At 42.9% G+C, this 16,653-nt stretch overlaps 1 protein-coding gene across 1 annotated transcript in view; it reads right to left on the bottom strand.

Moving 5' to 3' along the window:
- Positions 1 to 16,238, bottom strand: part of sf3b3 (splicing factor 3b, subunit 3) — a 66,095-nt gene extending 49,857 nt beyond the window's left edge. The window contains exons 1-8 of the mRNA XM_080187239.1: positions 16,034 to 16,238; positions 12,650 to 12,787; positions 11,171 to 11,326; positions 9,517 to 9,687; positions 9,151 to 9,323; positions 7,450 to 7,591; positions 2,143 to 2,255; positions 839 to 976 (exon numbers count right to left, since the gene is read on the bottom strand). Of these exons, the coding sequence (XP_080043365.1) occupies positions 839 to 976; positions 2,143 to 2,255; positions 7,450 to 7,591; positions 9,151 to 9,323; positions 9,517 to 9,687; positions 11,171 to 11,326; positions 12,650 to 12,719 (963 nt within the window). The 5' untranslated portion in view covers positions 12,720 to 12,787; positions 16,034 to 16,238. The remainder of the gene's footprint in view (positions 1 to 838; positions 977 to 2,142; positions 2,256 to 7,449; positions 7,592 to 9,150; positions 9,324 to 9,516; positions 9,688 to 11,170; positions 11,327 to 12,649; positions 12,788 to 16,033) is intronic.
- Positions 16,239 to 16,653: the final 415 nt, after the last annotated feature.

Raw genomic sequence — 16,653 nt, forward strand, 5'->3', positions numbered from 1 at the left:
GCTTTTGACAGCTGCTGATGGCAGATCACAATACTGGCTTTTAACAGGAAGAGTCCTGCTGGGATAGCCATGATCGCACAAGTAACTTCAAAGACAGGAATGTCGGTACTGCTGCAGAAGGGTTTTGAATCGTGATCGGATTAAGCCGGTGTCATGACTGTAACTGCCAGCTGGACTGTGAATTGTGATTAAATCTGGAGCTGCATCACGACCAAGGAAGGAAGGCCCAGAGTTCTGGCCGGAATGGGAAACTTGTGTCGTGATTGACAATAAGACTCATGATGTACATACGCCCATTTGTGTTGGTGTTCTATGACAAGTTTGATAGTCCCTGCTTCTCCCAAAGCTCTTGAATGAACACCAGAGCTTTGAAATAAAAATCACTGTATTTTGACTCACTAACAGTCTCAGAGGTATTATTTTACCTACAACACAGCATATAACCCCTTTACCAGCAAACCCCATGTAGTGCCTCTCTGTGGTGACATAGGTGCATCAACATACATCCCCGGGCACGTTGCAGATCCAGACTAAGTGACAGGGAAGTCAGAGAATGCCTATCCCCACACAATTGGCATACAAAACCACCCACAAACCAAAGCCCCAGAAATGATTAAATAGCCCAAATGTCTTGTGGATGTTTCAAGAGAAGGCAGCTAAGAGACTAAACCCTGACTCCAGACTGGAGTCCTTAAGGCAGTACTCTTTCAACTGTCAAGCAGCTTTTGAGCAACTTCTGCAGCAGGACTGGTAACAAACAGTAATTGTTTCACTCTTTCCTTTGGGCAACACTAGCAATGTCAAGCAGAGTTGCTTTGGTAACTAAAGGTCTGCTTACCATGTCCTCATCTGTTTCCAGTGTAATTTTGAAGATGTCTCCTTGTTCAGTCTGTGCCAGAAAGAAGAACATGGACTTTGTCTTATGCGTGGCAGAGCAGACAAAGATCATTCCTCGTTCAGGATCATCCAGGTCGTTCTGGAAGAGAAAGTAGCAATTATGTTCCAAGTGTCACATGTAAACATGCTTCTACTGAAATCATTCCACTGAAATTTCATTACAGGTTAACGTTCATAAAACATAGTGGTATTATTTGTCTCATTTGCCTGTCCCACTTGTTCTCTATCCTGTCTCTCAAAACTACTAATTGATGCTGGGCTGCTGTTTCACAGGTTGGAACAATCATCAAGCAGCTCACAAAAGTTATCATGTTTTATTTTTCAGCTGTGAGCAGGATTAGGTCAGTTTGCACACGTTTTCACCAGGGATCAATGCATAGTGATCAGATAAATAATGCAGATAACTTTACACCTCCTTAGCTCAGGGAATTGGTAACTAAATGAAACAAATGTTAGCACAGGCTAGGACTGGCAACTTCATGGACCAGGACACTAGGGAAGGAGTTAAAATACTAAGAAATTGTAATTTAAAAACTTACCACCCCCTTCCTCAATATAGGAAAGAACATGATTGGCCAAACACAATAGAATCAGTATGAATCAGTCCTTGTCCAAATGCAGCAAGACCTGAACAATATCCAGGTTCAGCTGACAAGTAGTTTCTGTGTCACAAATACCAGGCAATGACCATCTCCAAGAAGATAGAATCTAACCATCACCATTAGTTATTCAATGGCATTACCATCGCTGACTGCCCCACTATCAGTGTCCTGAGGGTTACCAGGGATCAGAAACTAAACTGGGCATATAAATCCTATGGCTACAGAATTAAGTCAGATGCTAGGGAAGGTGGTACGGTAATGGTATATTCGTTGGACTAGTATTCCTGAGACCTAGGGCAATGCTCTGGGGGACTTGAGTTCAAATCCCCCTTTGCAGCAGATAGTGAAATTGAATAAAAATCTAAAAGTGGAATGATGATCATTGTCAATTGGTGTAAAAACCCAACTGGTTCACCAATGTGAACTTTGCTGTTGCTTCACGAGGAAGCAACAGTTTTGACGCTTTAAAAGTAACTCGCTGACTGTAAAATGCTTTAGGACATCCTGATATGAAAAATGAGATTATAAAATGCAAATTACTTCCCCAGTATCCTTAGCTAAGCTGAGCTATCTTTTCTGTACTTTGGCCATGAATGTTATATTTCTGCGAATCTGCATAGGCAAGGATGCATGAACTTCTTACCCTCCTCCTAGGAATGGGGCACCGGATATCAGGCTGGTCCCCAAAATTTTTATAAGTGATGTAGTTTTCAGAGCAGATTAGTACACCGCTAGGTCCATCAGAGCCTCCTGGAACTGGAGTAAAGAAATATTCAATTTAGATTTCCAAAGCGAGGACTGGACCCTATTCTTGAATTTTCAAAATTGGGAGAAATTTAAGAGGGACAGAATACAGAAACTCCTGGGCACAAACAGCAGGCCGATCAGTATCCAAAAAGCTTATTCATTGTTTTCAGTAGAAACTGTGTCAAGAGTTTGAACGTTTTCCTTCCTGAAAGCGGACAGCGGAGTGAGAGGGAAGCAGAGTGAGCAATTAGGGCTTAATATCAAAAGGGCTGGGGAGAAAAAGGGCCAGGTGAGTTCGTGTGGAAATTTTCAAAATTACTGCAGTGAATAATGGAGGGGCATATGATGTGTGGTTTCTGTATGATGTGGGAACTGGTGGACCCCAGGGTCCTCCCCAGTGACCATGTCTGCAGTAAGTGCAGGTTGCTGGAGGAGCTCCAGCTCAAGGTAGATGAGCTGGCCTCTGAGCTACGGACGCTGAGGCTCATCAGGAGGAGAGAGGGTGCCATTGTCAATGGGGTGCAAGTAACATCCACCCCCCCTAGACTGGCTAACTCTAAGGGTCAGGAACAAGAGGGGGCTGCTGAGAGGAGGAAGGAGGGTGGGGAGAGGAGGCCTCAGCCTCTCAAGCTGCATAACAGGTTTGAGGTTCTTGCTTCCAGTCTGGACGAGAACGAGGAAGGTGATGTCGGTGAGCAGACTGCACACGGTACAGTGATGCAGCAGGCCATAGGCAAAGAGAAGGGGAAAAGGAACGTAGTTGTAATTGGGGATAGTGGGGTGAAGGGTATTGACACTGTCCTTTGTCACAATGACAAAGTGCACAGAAGGGTGTGTTGTCTGCCTGGTGCTCGGGTCCGGGATGTCACATCTGGGCTGCAGAGGAACCTGGAGTGGGAGGGTGAGAATCCGGTCGTAGTTGTTCATGTGGGTGCCGACGACATAGGCAAAATGCAAACTGAGGATCTGGGGAGGGAGTATGAAAAGCTGGGAATGGAATTAAAAAGTAGAACCGACAAGGTGGTCATCTCTGGGCTACTGCCTGAACCGAGTGCAGACAGGCGTAGGGATGATAGGATTAAGGAAGTGAATGGGTGGCTCAGGGATTGGTGTGGGAGGAATGGGTTTGAATTTATGGGGCATTGGCACCAGTATTGGGGTAGGTGGGGCCTGTTCAGTTGGGATGGGGTTGGTCTGAACCGTGCTGGGATCAGAGTGCTGGCTAATCGTGTAAAGAGGACTGTAGACAGGGCTTTAAACTAATTGGGGTGTGTGTGTGTGTGTGAGAGAGGGTAGGTGACATTACGGGGTCTAAAGTTCAGGAGACGGTACAGGTAAGGATAGAGGCCGAGGATGTCCCAATAATAGAGGGAGTAAGGGGCGTGAGTATGGTTGGTGGCGTTCCGGCAAATAAGGTCCAGGTGAAGGCTGGGATGAAGGTGCTTTATCTGAATGCGTGAAGCATTAGGAATAAAGTGGATGAGTTGGTGGCGCATATCAACACAAATGGATATGATCTGGTGGCCATTACAGAGACGTGGCTGCAAGGTGACAGGGACTGGGAGCTGAATGTACAGGGCTATTAAGTGTTTAGGAAGGACAGGCAGGAGGGAAAAGGGGGGGGGGCATAGCTCTGCTGATTAAGGATAGCATCAGGGTGGTAGCGAGGGATGATATTGGAGCCAAGGAGCAGAAGGCGGAATCGTTGTGGGTAGCAAAGGGAGGAAGACGCTGGTGGGTGTCGTCTATAGGCCCCCCAATAATGATCTGGAGGTGGGGCGGGCTGTTAACGCACAAATAAGTGCGGCGTGCAGGAATGGGACGGCCGTAGTTATGGGGGATTTCAATCTGCATATTGATTGGTCGACCCATGTTGGATGCGGTGGGCTCGAGGAGGAGTTCTTGGAATGCTGCCGGGATAGTTTCCTTGAACAGTGTGTGTTGGAGCCGACGAGGGAGCGAGCTATCTTGGATCTGGTGCTATGTAATGAGGCGGGTAGAATTAGGGACCTTGCGGTGAAGGATCCTCTTGGGGAGAGTGATCATTGTATGGTGGAGTTTCTGGTGCAGATGGAGGAGGAGAAAGTGGGTTCCCAGACACGCGTCCTTTGTTTGAACAGAGGGGAGTACGGTAGGATGAGAGAAGAATTGGCAAATGTTGACTGGGGGAGCGCGTTGGAAGGTAGGTCTGCTGAGGAGCAGTGGAGGATCTTTAAGGAGATCTTTCTTGGTGTTCAGCCGAAATTTATTCTGATGGTTAAAAAGGACCGTAGGAGGAGAGGTAATAAGCCGTGGATAACGAAGGAGGTGAAGGAAAGTGTTAAATTAAAAGCGGAGGCGTTTAGAGTAGCTAAGAATAGTGGGCGAGAAGAGGATTGGGAGAGGTTTAAATGTCAACAAAGATTGACAAAGAAGTTGATAAAGAAGGGTAGGAGAAACTATGAAGCTGGGCTAGCGCTTAATATAAAAAAGGATAGCAAGAGTTTTTATAAATATATAAAAAGGAAGAGGCTGGCTAGGGTGAACGCTGGTCCCTTAGAGGATGAGAAGGGGGACTTAGTGGTAGGGGATGGGGATATGGCTGAGGTCTTGAATAACTTTTTTGTTTTGGTCTTCACGGAGGAGGACGTGAATAATTTGCCGGATGTTAGAGATGGAAAGGTGGTAGGACAGGTGGGTCTTAATGACATTACTGTTACTAGAGAGATGGTGCTCGACAGACTGGAGGGGCTGATTGTGGACAAGTCCCCAGGACCGGATGGAATGTATCCGAGGGTCCTGAAAGAAATGGCGGAGGTGATAGTGGATGCCTTGGTGGTTATTTTCCAGACGTCGCTGGATTCCGGGGAAGTGCCGGAAGATTGGAAAACGGCTAATGTTACGCCGTTGTTTAAGAAGGGTGCCAGGCAAAAGGCAGGGAATTATAGGCCGGTTAGTTTAACGTCTGTTGTAGGTAAAATGTTGGAATCCGTCATCAAGGAGGAAATAGCGAGGCACCTAGAGGGGAATTGCTTGATAGAGCAGACGCAGCACGGTTTCCTTAAAGGAAAGTCGTGTCTGACAAATGTACTGGAGTTCTATGAGGATGTGTCTAGGGTGGTGGATAGAGGAGAGCCGGTGGATGTGGTCTTCCTGGATTTTCAGAAGGCGTTTGACAAGGTACCTCACAAGAGGTTATTACAGAAGGTCAGGGGGCATGGAGTTGGGGGTAGGGTGTTAGCGTGGATAGAGGATTGGTTGTCAAATAGGAGGCAGAGAGTGGGGGTTAATGGGTGCTATTCGGATTGGCGGATGGTGACTAGTGGAGTGCCCCAGGGGTCGGTGCTGGGGCCTCAGCTATTTACCATTTATATAGATGATCTGGAGGAGGGAACCGAGTGTAGGGTGTCGAAATTTGCTGATGACACCAAAATTGGTGGAAAGGCAAATTGTGCGGAGGGTGGGGAGAGTCTACAGAAGGATCTAGATAGGCTGGGCGAATGGGCCAGGAAATGGCAAATGGAATTTAATGTTGGTAAGTGCGAGGTGGTCCACTTTGGTAGGAATAATGGTAGGAAGGATTATTACTTGTGTGGAGAAAAACTGCAGCAGGTGACGGTGCAGAGGGACCTCGGGGTCCTTGTGCATGAGTCGCAAAAACCCAGCTTGCAGGTGCAGCAGGTGATCAGGAAGGCGAATGGGATGCTGGCTTTCATCGCGAGGGGGATTGAATATAAAAGTAGGGAGGTCTTGCTGCGGCTGTATAGGGCATTGGTGAGGCCGCAGCTGGAGTACTGTGTGCAGTTTTGGGCGCCATACTTACGCAAGGATATTTTAGCCTTGGAGGGAGTGCAGAGGAGGTTTACTAGGCTGATTCCGGAGTTGAGGGGGTTGAGCTATGAGGAGAGGCTGAATAGATTAGGCTTGTACTCGTTAGAGTTTAGAAGAATGAGGGGAGATCTCATTGAGACGTATAAGATGATGAATGGGATGGATAGGATAGAGGTGGAGAGACTCTTCCCGCTCAGAAAGGATAGTAGGACTAGGGGGCACAGCCTCAAGATAAAGGGGGGGTGGTTTAGAACAGAGTTGAGGAGGAACTTCTTCACTCAAAGGGTGGTGAATCTCTGGAATTCTCTGCCCGTTGAAGTGGTGGAGGCTGCCTCGCTAAATATTTTTAAGACGCGGGTTGATGGGTTTTTGATGAGAGAGGGGATTAAGGGTTATGGGGAGAGGGCGGGAATGTGGAACTGAGCCACGACAGATCAGCCATGATCTTATTGAATGGCGGGGCAGGCTCGAAGGGCTAGTTGGCCTACTCCTGCTCCTATTTCTTATGTTCTTATGAAAGACTGCTCTTCTTAATCTCCTAATGCTAATGGGCCTATGTCTTTCTAACATTTTCATTTGCAAATCATAAAGTTCAATGCAACTTTGAGCTGGATCATAATGCCTGCACTTTGAAATAATCACCAAGGGCTGAATATGCATGGAATTGGCTGTGAGGAGCAGCTAAGAGCAGAATCCACAGGTAGCTGAACTCACAACCGCTCACAGGAGTCTTGGAATAGCAACGCATTAACTCAATTCCTGAATTTTAATTTTAAAATACTTGTACATTCCATGATATTGCTTAATGAGGGAGAAAGTTTCCCTTTTGTTAGGCCCAACAGCAATGGCCCATTCCACACACAACAAAGGTAAATGTGTGCCCCTCCTGCTGCATTGGTGTTTTCTCTTTCTGTCAACATGCTGTAGATTCAGACGCAGAGCAAAGTTTCCCAAACTCTGCCAAAGAATATTTGGAAACTATGACCTCTCAGTGACACTCCATGCCACACTACTATAACATTGTTCATTTCCTGCAAAAGTGACCGTTGTAAAATTATTTCAAAGGAAAATTGTTTTTTATTACCCAGGATAAGCAGAAACAGTAAAAAGTGCTAAGATATTTACAGCCAGACATTTTTCGCCCCAAAAGAGAAAATGCTGGAAAATCTCAGGTCTGGCAGCATCTGTAAGGACAGAAAAGCGCTGATGTTTCAAGTCCACGTGACCGGTCAACTGTCCCAGTCAGTCATCCTACATTAACTCCAAATTCATCATGACAAAGCAAGTTAGCATCTAAAAACACAGTAAATGTTGGGAGGATGTTTGGTTTGGCTCACCAACTGAGTTATTCACACACTCCAATCTGAATCCATCACAAACACTCTCAGCATACCTGTAATTAGGAAGTTGCCATGTTCCTCCAGAGGTTCACTGTACTTTCTTACAACATGATTCAGGCCCAAGTCCAACTCGTAGAATGTCAATGTCTGTTGAGTGTTAGCAGCTGCTTCACCAGTAGGATCACTGTCTGCCTCCTAGAAATAGGGAGAAATTTTCAAGCAAGGAATATGGTCCTTAGTTTAACCAATCCAAGGCTTTTAATTCCCAGAATTTTATCACTGAAGGTACAAAGTGATTTCTCATTACAAAGCCATTAATTTGAATTTTGAACATTCTACGGAATCCAACTATTGAGATAATACGTACTTCCCTTCTCTATTGAAGGCACACAGTGGCCATCCTTTATCTCTGAACCTTAAGGTTAAGGATGAACTCTGTCTATACTCTTATTATTGTTCTAGTTTAAAGATAAAGGAGGAAGCCTAGACATTTAGGCGAGAGTTCCAAAGTGTAGAGAATAAACTGAAGGCACAGTGACGAACGGGTGAGAAAAGGAAGTTGTCAATCTAGAAAACAAGAGTTTGCAAAGGGCACGATGTTACAGAGGTGGAGAAGAACAAGACTTTAAAAGGAGATAGGAAATTCAAATTTGACATGTTCAGAGGCCTAGAGAAAATGTAATTCACCCAGCAGGAGTGACAGGTGAACAAGACTGGCAATGGAAAGGAAATGTGCTTTGTACAACCCCAAGTTCGTAGAGGCTGAGATAGAGAAATCTGGCCAGGGAGCAACGGAATAATCGGGTCTAAAGGCAACAAAATGAATGAGTGAGAGTTTTAGTTGCAGATTGGCTAAAGCAGAGTCAAAGACAGACAATGGCACAAAAAGTGGAAACAGGCAGACTTGATGAAGAGGATTATGAAGTTGCTTAGTTTGCAGGTCAACTGAGATTGAATCAGATCGTTGTCATTCATGTCTGTGGTCAGGTAAGGGAATGGAGTCATACATCTGAGATAGGACCAAAGACAATGGCTTCAGTCTACTAAATATTTAATTAGGGGAAATTTATGATCAAAGCATAAAAACATTGGGGGAAATCTTAGGCAATGACAAGCTTATAGCTACTGGATCAGAAAACCAGAAATATCCCCAAATATTTTCCAGCAATGAGACATGATTCACATCATTTAATCAGTAGTACTGAATCTCACCCCAGCCTTATACATTCCTCACTGGGTACCCATACTCAGGATATGTCAAGGGTCCCTAACTTACTATCAAGAGGGGAGGCCTTTGCCAACTGAATCTGAAGCGGGTAAAGGATGTGAATTTTGCCAGATGAGGTTCAAGGGATAAAGGATGTGAATTTTGCCAGATGAGGTTCAAGAGATTGGCAATGTTAAAGAAAGGGAAGTAAATAATTGAATTCCCACAATATTCAGCCATTGAGCTGTAGGCCTTGCTGTTTGAGGTTTTTAATCTAAATCAAATATTAGCCTCTGGAGTTAAAATACCTGGTTTCATATTGAACCAGATTATTGATCTCAAGTTTAACGAAGTCTGTTTGAGATAACTAATCTCAGCCTGCTCCTGTAATCTACCACAATGCCTGCTCCCTGAACCACAGAACTCCAATTTCATTAACAATAGACAGTGGCATAGGCATCAGATGTGTCTAGCTTATTTAAATTTTGTTTTAGGATGTTATAATAGTTGTATTTAGCTACATCAATATGGAAAACTAGCCGAATACCTCATAATCCATCTCAAGACAAGCAAACATAGGATTCTCAAAGCCCACATCCACACCAACTACATGATACACCAGTGTGTTTGCTTTGTGTGCTTCCAGTGGTGAGGAGATGGTGAGACGAGCAGCAGCATCTCTGTTCAGGATATAGACTAGCTTTTGTTTCTCGATGGCCCCTGGCAACAAACAAATCATTTCAGTCATGGAACCACAGGATACAATAATCAAATAATTTGCTCCTTAAAGACACATATATCCTCCCAAAGGCACAGTAGATAAATGTGAATAGTGCTAAGCCGCATGTTAGTTGGTTTTACCGGTTATTACTATTTATTACTAGTTAGTTTTTACTGGTACATTATCACTCACCTATCATAACGGCACGACCTTTAGGATCAACTGCCAGGTACTGTCCAGGCACAATACGGCGGCATCCACTTTTCCCAAAGGTTTCCTGATGGACTTTATCAAAAATATTCTTGGATGGCTGATACTCCAGGATAACAATCCTGCCAGAATCACTACCTACAACTATGTAATCTGCAGACAAAAAGAAATGAGGTGTTTGGCAATTGCTTGCAATGCTTTGAACCAAACAAACGGCAATTAAAAATCCAATAACAAATGCATTTATGGGAACAGTAGCAAAGTTCCACCACTGTGGTTTCAAAATCTGAATTTAATAATCTAGAAATAAAAATCTGAGATCAGTTTTCAGATTATCATATAAACCAAATTGGCTCACTAATATATTTTAGGAAATCAGTCATTAACTGGCTTACTTTATATGCAATTCCTGTTTCACACCAAAATGACGGACTATTAACCATCCTCTGACATGACTCTGGACACTGCCACCTCCTCAAAAGGCAACAAGAGGTGAACAATAAATGCCAGCCTCATTACCTATGTTCTGCTGCTGTATTTTGAAACTGAATGCTGGAGCCAGATGCTGTGGTAAGCTAAATGTTGGGATCAAAATGGGTGGCAAGTTTCTTTTGTCGGCCAGCACAGACACAATAGGCTAAATGGCCTCTTTCTGCACCATAAAACTTTTCTGTGGTTCTATTTTCAGAATAGTTGCTGGAGTACTAAAAGCAACCTAAATATAAGTTTAAATATTAATATTGCCATCTGGACAGATTTCGTGGCATGTTTCTAAAAGCCCTTGGACTATGACAAATATGACTGCAAAATGTTAAATTAAGGATTTTTCTAGTTAGTACGAGACAATTACAAGTTTATCTAGAAATTAACAAACCTAAATAATTCTGACTACTGTCCAGCCTACAGTTGCGAAGCGCCCACAGCTTGTTTACTTCAACTTCTATCACCGCGCCCTCCCATGTTAAACAATTTGATAGCACTGATCAAGTTTTCAAACATTTTCATAGATGCTCGCAGTGCTGACCCATCTCATGCTTTCTGACCCGAGAATCAATCAAAAAGCAATTGGAAATCCCAGCCTCACTGACAGCTGCACCTGTTTGTGTGACTGTGTGTGCAGAAAGCCACAATTAAGTAACTGATTATGGGTCACCAAAACTAGCCACTCATACATGTTTCTGCTGGAAAAATACTATTCCATTCGTCACTGACTAATATAGTCTTAAGATACTCAAGGCCAGCAGAAACTTTATTCAATTCCCTGAAGCAGAGCAGAATTAAATGATCTCAACCATAGCACCCACTGAAACACTCCATCTTAGCAACCTGACTTAGTAATATTTATTTTAAAAGTCAACCAAAGTTATTGTACCTGATTAGGTAGGAAAAATATATATATGAAATCAAGGCTAGCTCAGGTTCAGCTGTGATGCTGTTCGTGGTTAAACTGCCTTCTACGATTTACTGACCACACAAGCCATTTGGAGGAAGCACTGGAGGACATCAGGACTAAATATGCTCAGGAATTCGTACTCTTGGGCTACTTTGACAACAAGGAGGATGGAAGCAGATAGGGGGAATTTTAATTTGCCGAAATAACAAACATAGGCAAATCCACATTTCCAGAAGTTCTTACCTTTGGTACCTCCTGTTAACCTGAAGGCCATTAGAGAACGAATTATCCCAAAGGCCTCCACTGTGAGCAGTGTATGCACCTTCCCAGTATTTGCATCTGGGCGGAGTAACTCCAAGATCTTCCCCCTGGAAACAACAATCTCCTGCATTTTGGTGCCTAAAATACATGCACAAGTGTCAATCAGGATATTTCAAACCACATTTCCCATTCCTTAAAATTGCACGTTATGGAGGATTGGCACTTGGAATGGTTTTGCCACTGGGACAACGGACATTAAATGGCAAATGATTGATTTTGCTGGAAGTCAAGTTTATTTTGTATAAACGGTTTAAAAGATACAGAAACAAGTATATTGTGCGAACTCCTTATAAATCACTGATTAGACCTCAGATGCAATAATGTGTCCAATTCTGGGCATCACATCACAGGAAGCCTTAGAGGTTTACTATGGAGAGACTAGTAAAGCTTGGAGTGTTCTCTTTATTAAATGTCCTTGTAAATTTCATCATAGATGCTCAAAATTGAGAGATTTCAGTAGTTTCTCCCAACTTCCACCTGTTTCCATCAGAAGAAGTTTTTTTTATATATGTAAGCTATGATCCAGAACAGTGATGGGCAACCTAGGCCAGTGAGTGGGCCCCATAAGTGCCCTTCATCATCTCAGTGGGCCGCAAGATTGAAATCGGGCAGGTTCACTAACTGTGAGCCTTGAATACATTTAATATGTACCTAATATTTTATAATGAATTATAGAAAAGGCTTTATCCTTCATACATTAATAGAATTGTCAGCTTCTTCCAATGGTAAAGAAAAAATATTTACACTTTGGACACTGAAACAGCACACAGCTTTCAAAGTCAATGTTATATGCAATCAGCATACTGCTGGAAAGGGCGTTGGAAGCAGATTACATAACTTTCAAAAGATAATTGGCTGAGAACTTGAAGAGGAAACGTTTGTATGGATTTGGGAGACGTCAGAATGTTGTGTAACTAATTCGAGAGCTCTTGCAAAGATGAGTTAGATGGTGTTCTGCTCACGATTCTAGTCACAATGCATTCATACGCATGGCACATTTCAAACAGCGACTTTTTAAATATAAAAATATTGCAGTGGATGCAACTTCTTTTAAGTTGCTCTGGCCTATGTATTTGTAATGTCAGAAATGTTCCAAAGAATGGAGTGCAAATGGTATCTTTTTTACAGCAAGTGTGGGGCAATAAAAGCAAGTCCTTGATGAAGAAAGTATTTCCCCAGGCCACTTCTTAAATTTCTAATAAAATGGATACCCCCTAAATATGCTCTGACCCCTCTGAGCATAGTCAGCCATTTCCCTGCAGTGGTCAGTGCACTGTCTCAGGAGAGGACAGAATAAAATTGGGTTGAAGTAAAGCAATATGGAAATATGAAAGGACTAAGTTTATAAAGTAAGTTAGTCATAGTTAATTGCAGAAGTTGAAAACAATTACTGATTCTCACCTGAAAAGTTTCCATGAATGGCATGCGATATGCCAGTTGCTCTCTGAAGGGTCAGGTTATACAAAAACATGATTACGGTGTTTCCGTTATCACGAAGTATGAACGGTCACATCCAACTTCCAGCTCTTAAAGGACTGGCTTCAGAGAGAAAGAGAAAAAATTGAACTGAGGTCATAAGTTATATAATTACCTGAAGTTATGGAAAACAGATTTAACAAGAGAGCCAAAAAACAATTGCAATACTTGATGACTCAGACCCCTTTTCAGAATATCACTAAACATCCCACTAAAACAAAATGGATCAAATCAAAGCTGTCATCACAAAATTGATTGTATTTCTATATTTATTCAGTATTTTAACATACAATTGTCCCTGTTTAAAGTACTTTAATTGCTGTGTAAATGCCTAATAGACCTAACCCAGACAGAGCAATAAAAGGGGTATAGGTCAGACTCATATGGTCGAGGTTTTAAGAAGGAATATCAAGTCTGCTTCTGATTCAAATTACTTTGGCTGGACATGACCATCAGGTGAGAGGAGAAACAGGTTTATCTGTCATGCTGGTTCCCTCAAGAACTTACATGATGAGTGGCCATGTGGACAAGGGAAGAGAAGGTAGACATGGAATCACAGACTAAAATTAAACAATTTCAGACAAGAACAGCAAATGTCATCAGTTGGATAGGGTTAAAGAGAAACCTGAACTGCTGGTTTTACAACAGATTAATGAACTGCTATTCCAGATCAAACAGTAAACTTCAAGTTCTGAACACTAAAATCTCTAACCTACAAAGTTCCTCAGTTCAGAATGAATTATTAGACACTGTCCCCAGAAGAGAATCTTGACAGGTGACCAAGAGCAGGGACTTTTGAAATGTGCTTCAGTAAACTGTTTCAGAGCAAACTGCTGGTGGCATAGAGAATAGAGTGACACATAGTGGAACATCACATTTGTCCTCACTTTCTATTGGAAACAAGTAAGTAAAGATTCTGGTTACCAAACTAAGCTCAGAAATAAACAATTACAGCTACACAACATCGGACAAGAAGGCAAAACTCACAACAGGCTCCCAACATCTCCCTATAAATGCAGCTGTAATTAAAAATTGCCTCAAAAATTATCCAGGGACACAGTGTGGCTCTCAATAAGGATGCAAAACTCTAGATGTTTAAACATAAATCCTCATCCAGGGTCAACCGTAAAATGTGCTCACTACACACATGCCAAGAAGCAACCTGGCAGCTACGACATATCTTGCTCGGCAAACCATTTACCCATTATGGTCATATTAATGAAGTATTCTATTTACGAGGTGACAGTTTTATTCCTAAGTTCTTGAGCAATCACTGCCCTCACTATCCATATGTACTGTGCAGAAAGTCAAAAATTTATTTAGTTACTGTAACTGCAGGGAGATGGGGAACCTGTATTACGAATTGCTTTTACACCATTTTGCCAGCAAATCAATTTAACACAACATATCTGCAGCATAAAGGTCACAATTTATGCCATTTATACAATACATGACGAGTCTTCAACAGATCCATTGTTCTATTCTGACCTTCAATTGGTAATATAAATGAGATAAGAGAGCCTACGTCGTACAGAAAGACAAGTTTTGAGTAGACTAGGATTACAGTGCTACAAATTTAGAATTAGAGGGAACCTAATTGAAACATACAACTCAGAAGTAACTTGAAACAGTAACAGATGTGGGCAACATGTTTCCTCTAGCTCAGGAAATCTAGAACACGGAGTCTAAAAATAAGGGCTCAGCCATTCAGAGCTAAGGTGGGGAGAAATTTCTTCACTTGGAAGGAAGGTTATGAATTTTTGGAGCTCCCAATTTCAGGGAGTAAAATGCTCAAACATATCAGCCATAATTTTGCTGAATGGCAGAACAGGCACATGCTTATAAGAATTACATTTTAGCTCGAATTCAAGGAGTCTGGCCTTTGAGCCCAATGTGTGCACTGCCACATCCAGCTCCCTTATTCCAATAGCAGATTCATTGACCTACATATTTTGTTGACAAGCATCTAGCGGCCCTGAATCCAAACTGAAACTGCTCCCATTAGTCTTCTTCTGTTTCAGAAGCACAGAAAACATGTGCCTTTGAGAAAACATTAGTGAGGATGGGGCATGACCATGCTTCCTTCCACATGTCTGATCTCCTGAAGGTCGTAAAAAGTCTGACAACACCAGGTTTTAGTCCAACCTATTTATTTGATAATATACTCACAAGCTTTCGAGGGACACCCTCTTCGTCAGGTGAATGCATTCACCTGACGAAGAGGGTGTCCCTCGAAAGCTTGTGAGTATATTATCAAATAAATAGGTTGGACTAAAACCTGGTGTTGTCAGACTTTTTACTGTGTTTACGCCAGTCCAACGCCGGCATACCCACATCATGACTCCTGAAGGTCAACAAGTCTAACAGTGGAGCCAGGAAAGAGGTTAACAAACACCAAACCTTCCCTCCCCATGACTGGCAGAACTGGAGGAGGGAGGGGGTATTTTGCATGGGCCTGCAGCAAGAACAAGTGAAATAGAACAAAACCAGGCGTGAAATAATTTCAGGGCCATATTTAAGATAGGCAGCTAGTGAATTACAGCTTATAATGGGTCCATGGCTGACAGAAACCATCTCCCAGCATTTCACAAACCCACATCTTCCAAAAACTTTGGAAAAATTCAGCAGGTTTGACAGCAATTAATTTTCAGGTCCAAAATGACTCTTCTTTGTAATCAAAGAAATCACGCCAGACTTGAAACATTAATTCTATTTCTCTTGACAGATGCTGCTAAATTGCTGAATTTTTTCAACATTCCCTGTTATTAGTTCAGATCTCCAGCATTCACAGCATTTTGCTTTCCTTCAAAAGTTAATTCGCCCAATCGAACCTACACCAACAACAATCTCACCAAGGCCCTATCCCCATAAACCCCATGCATTTATCATGACAGTAAGGGGAAATTTGGCATTGCCAATCCACCTAACCTGCACACCTTTGGATTAAGAAAGCTGGGAAGATGCACAAGGTACGAGTGAACCCTATGGGTCGAAGTTTCCTAACAAGCTGAGTCCACATTTCCACCTTATATTTTGGATTCTACTCGGAGGGATTTTTCCTGCAGCTCCAACTCTATTCCAGATTTAACATTCCCATCTGAACAGCGCATGCGCAAACCCCCAGGCAATTGGCCGCCCTTTTTTAAAAAACTATTTTTTCAAAAGCAGCCACCAGCACTCCAGCTGCTACTTCAAATCTAATCCCACCTACTTCTGCAGACCTCACCGGGCTCCCGCCTGAACACGATTTCCCACCCCCACCATCGCTGCTCTGTAGGCCCCAAAGCCCGCCCGCCATCCGCGGCTCACCAAACAATCCGCCTCAGCGCGTCCGCTCAGAGTCGCATCGATCGCCAATACTGGAATAATCAGCACCGCCAGCGATCTCGGAGTCAGCAAGGGCCGCGGTGTCCGCCGTCAAAGGGAGGATGCTGCCGATATCCCTTCAGATGCTCCACTCCATGTCGCTGCGTCCCATTCGCCTCACAGCTGCCAGGCCGCCGTCAACCTGGGGTCCTTGACACATGGATAGGTAGCCAGTGCGGGCCTGAGTAAGGCTGCACATGCGCAGAGCAGGCAGCTACTCTAAAGAGAGCACATTAAATATTTTAAAAATTATATCTAACAACAAGTTTTACAAATATGAACACAATTACAAAAGAAATTGCTGCATAATATATTTTTCAGGTACCCGTTTAAATAATGTCTCTGTATGGCTTGCTGTGTTGAGCAGACCTAAGAAATAAAATAAATTATACATAACTGATGCATGTTATCAAATATTTGCATTCAAACTAGTATCTTTATTGCAACGATACTGCTCTAAATGCAGGGTTTCAGTCATTCTTTCACCAAATACTTCAACAGAACATAACCTTTTCATTCTGAATTCTATTAATAAAGCTGCCCATGACAGACTAAGGAAGATA

Source organism: Carcharhinus amblyrhynchos, chromosome 4 (assembly GCF_965287045.1).
Source record: "Carcharhinus amblyrhynchos chromosome 4, sCarAmb.v2.hapA, whole genome shotgun sequence".
Lineage (NCBI taxonomy): Eukaryota > Metazoa > Chordata > Chondrichthyes > Carcharhiniformes > Carcharhinidae > Carcharhinus > Carcharhinus amblyrhynchos.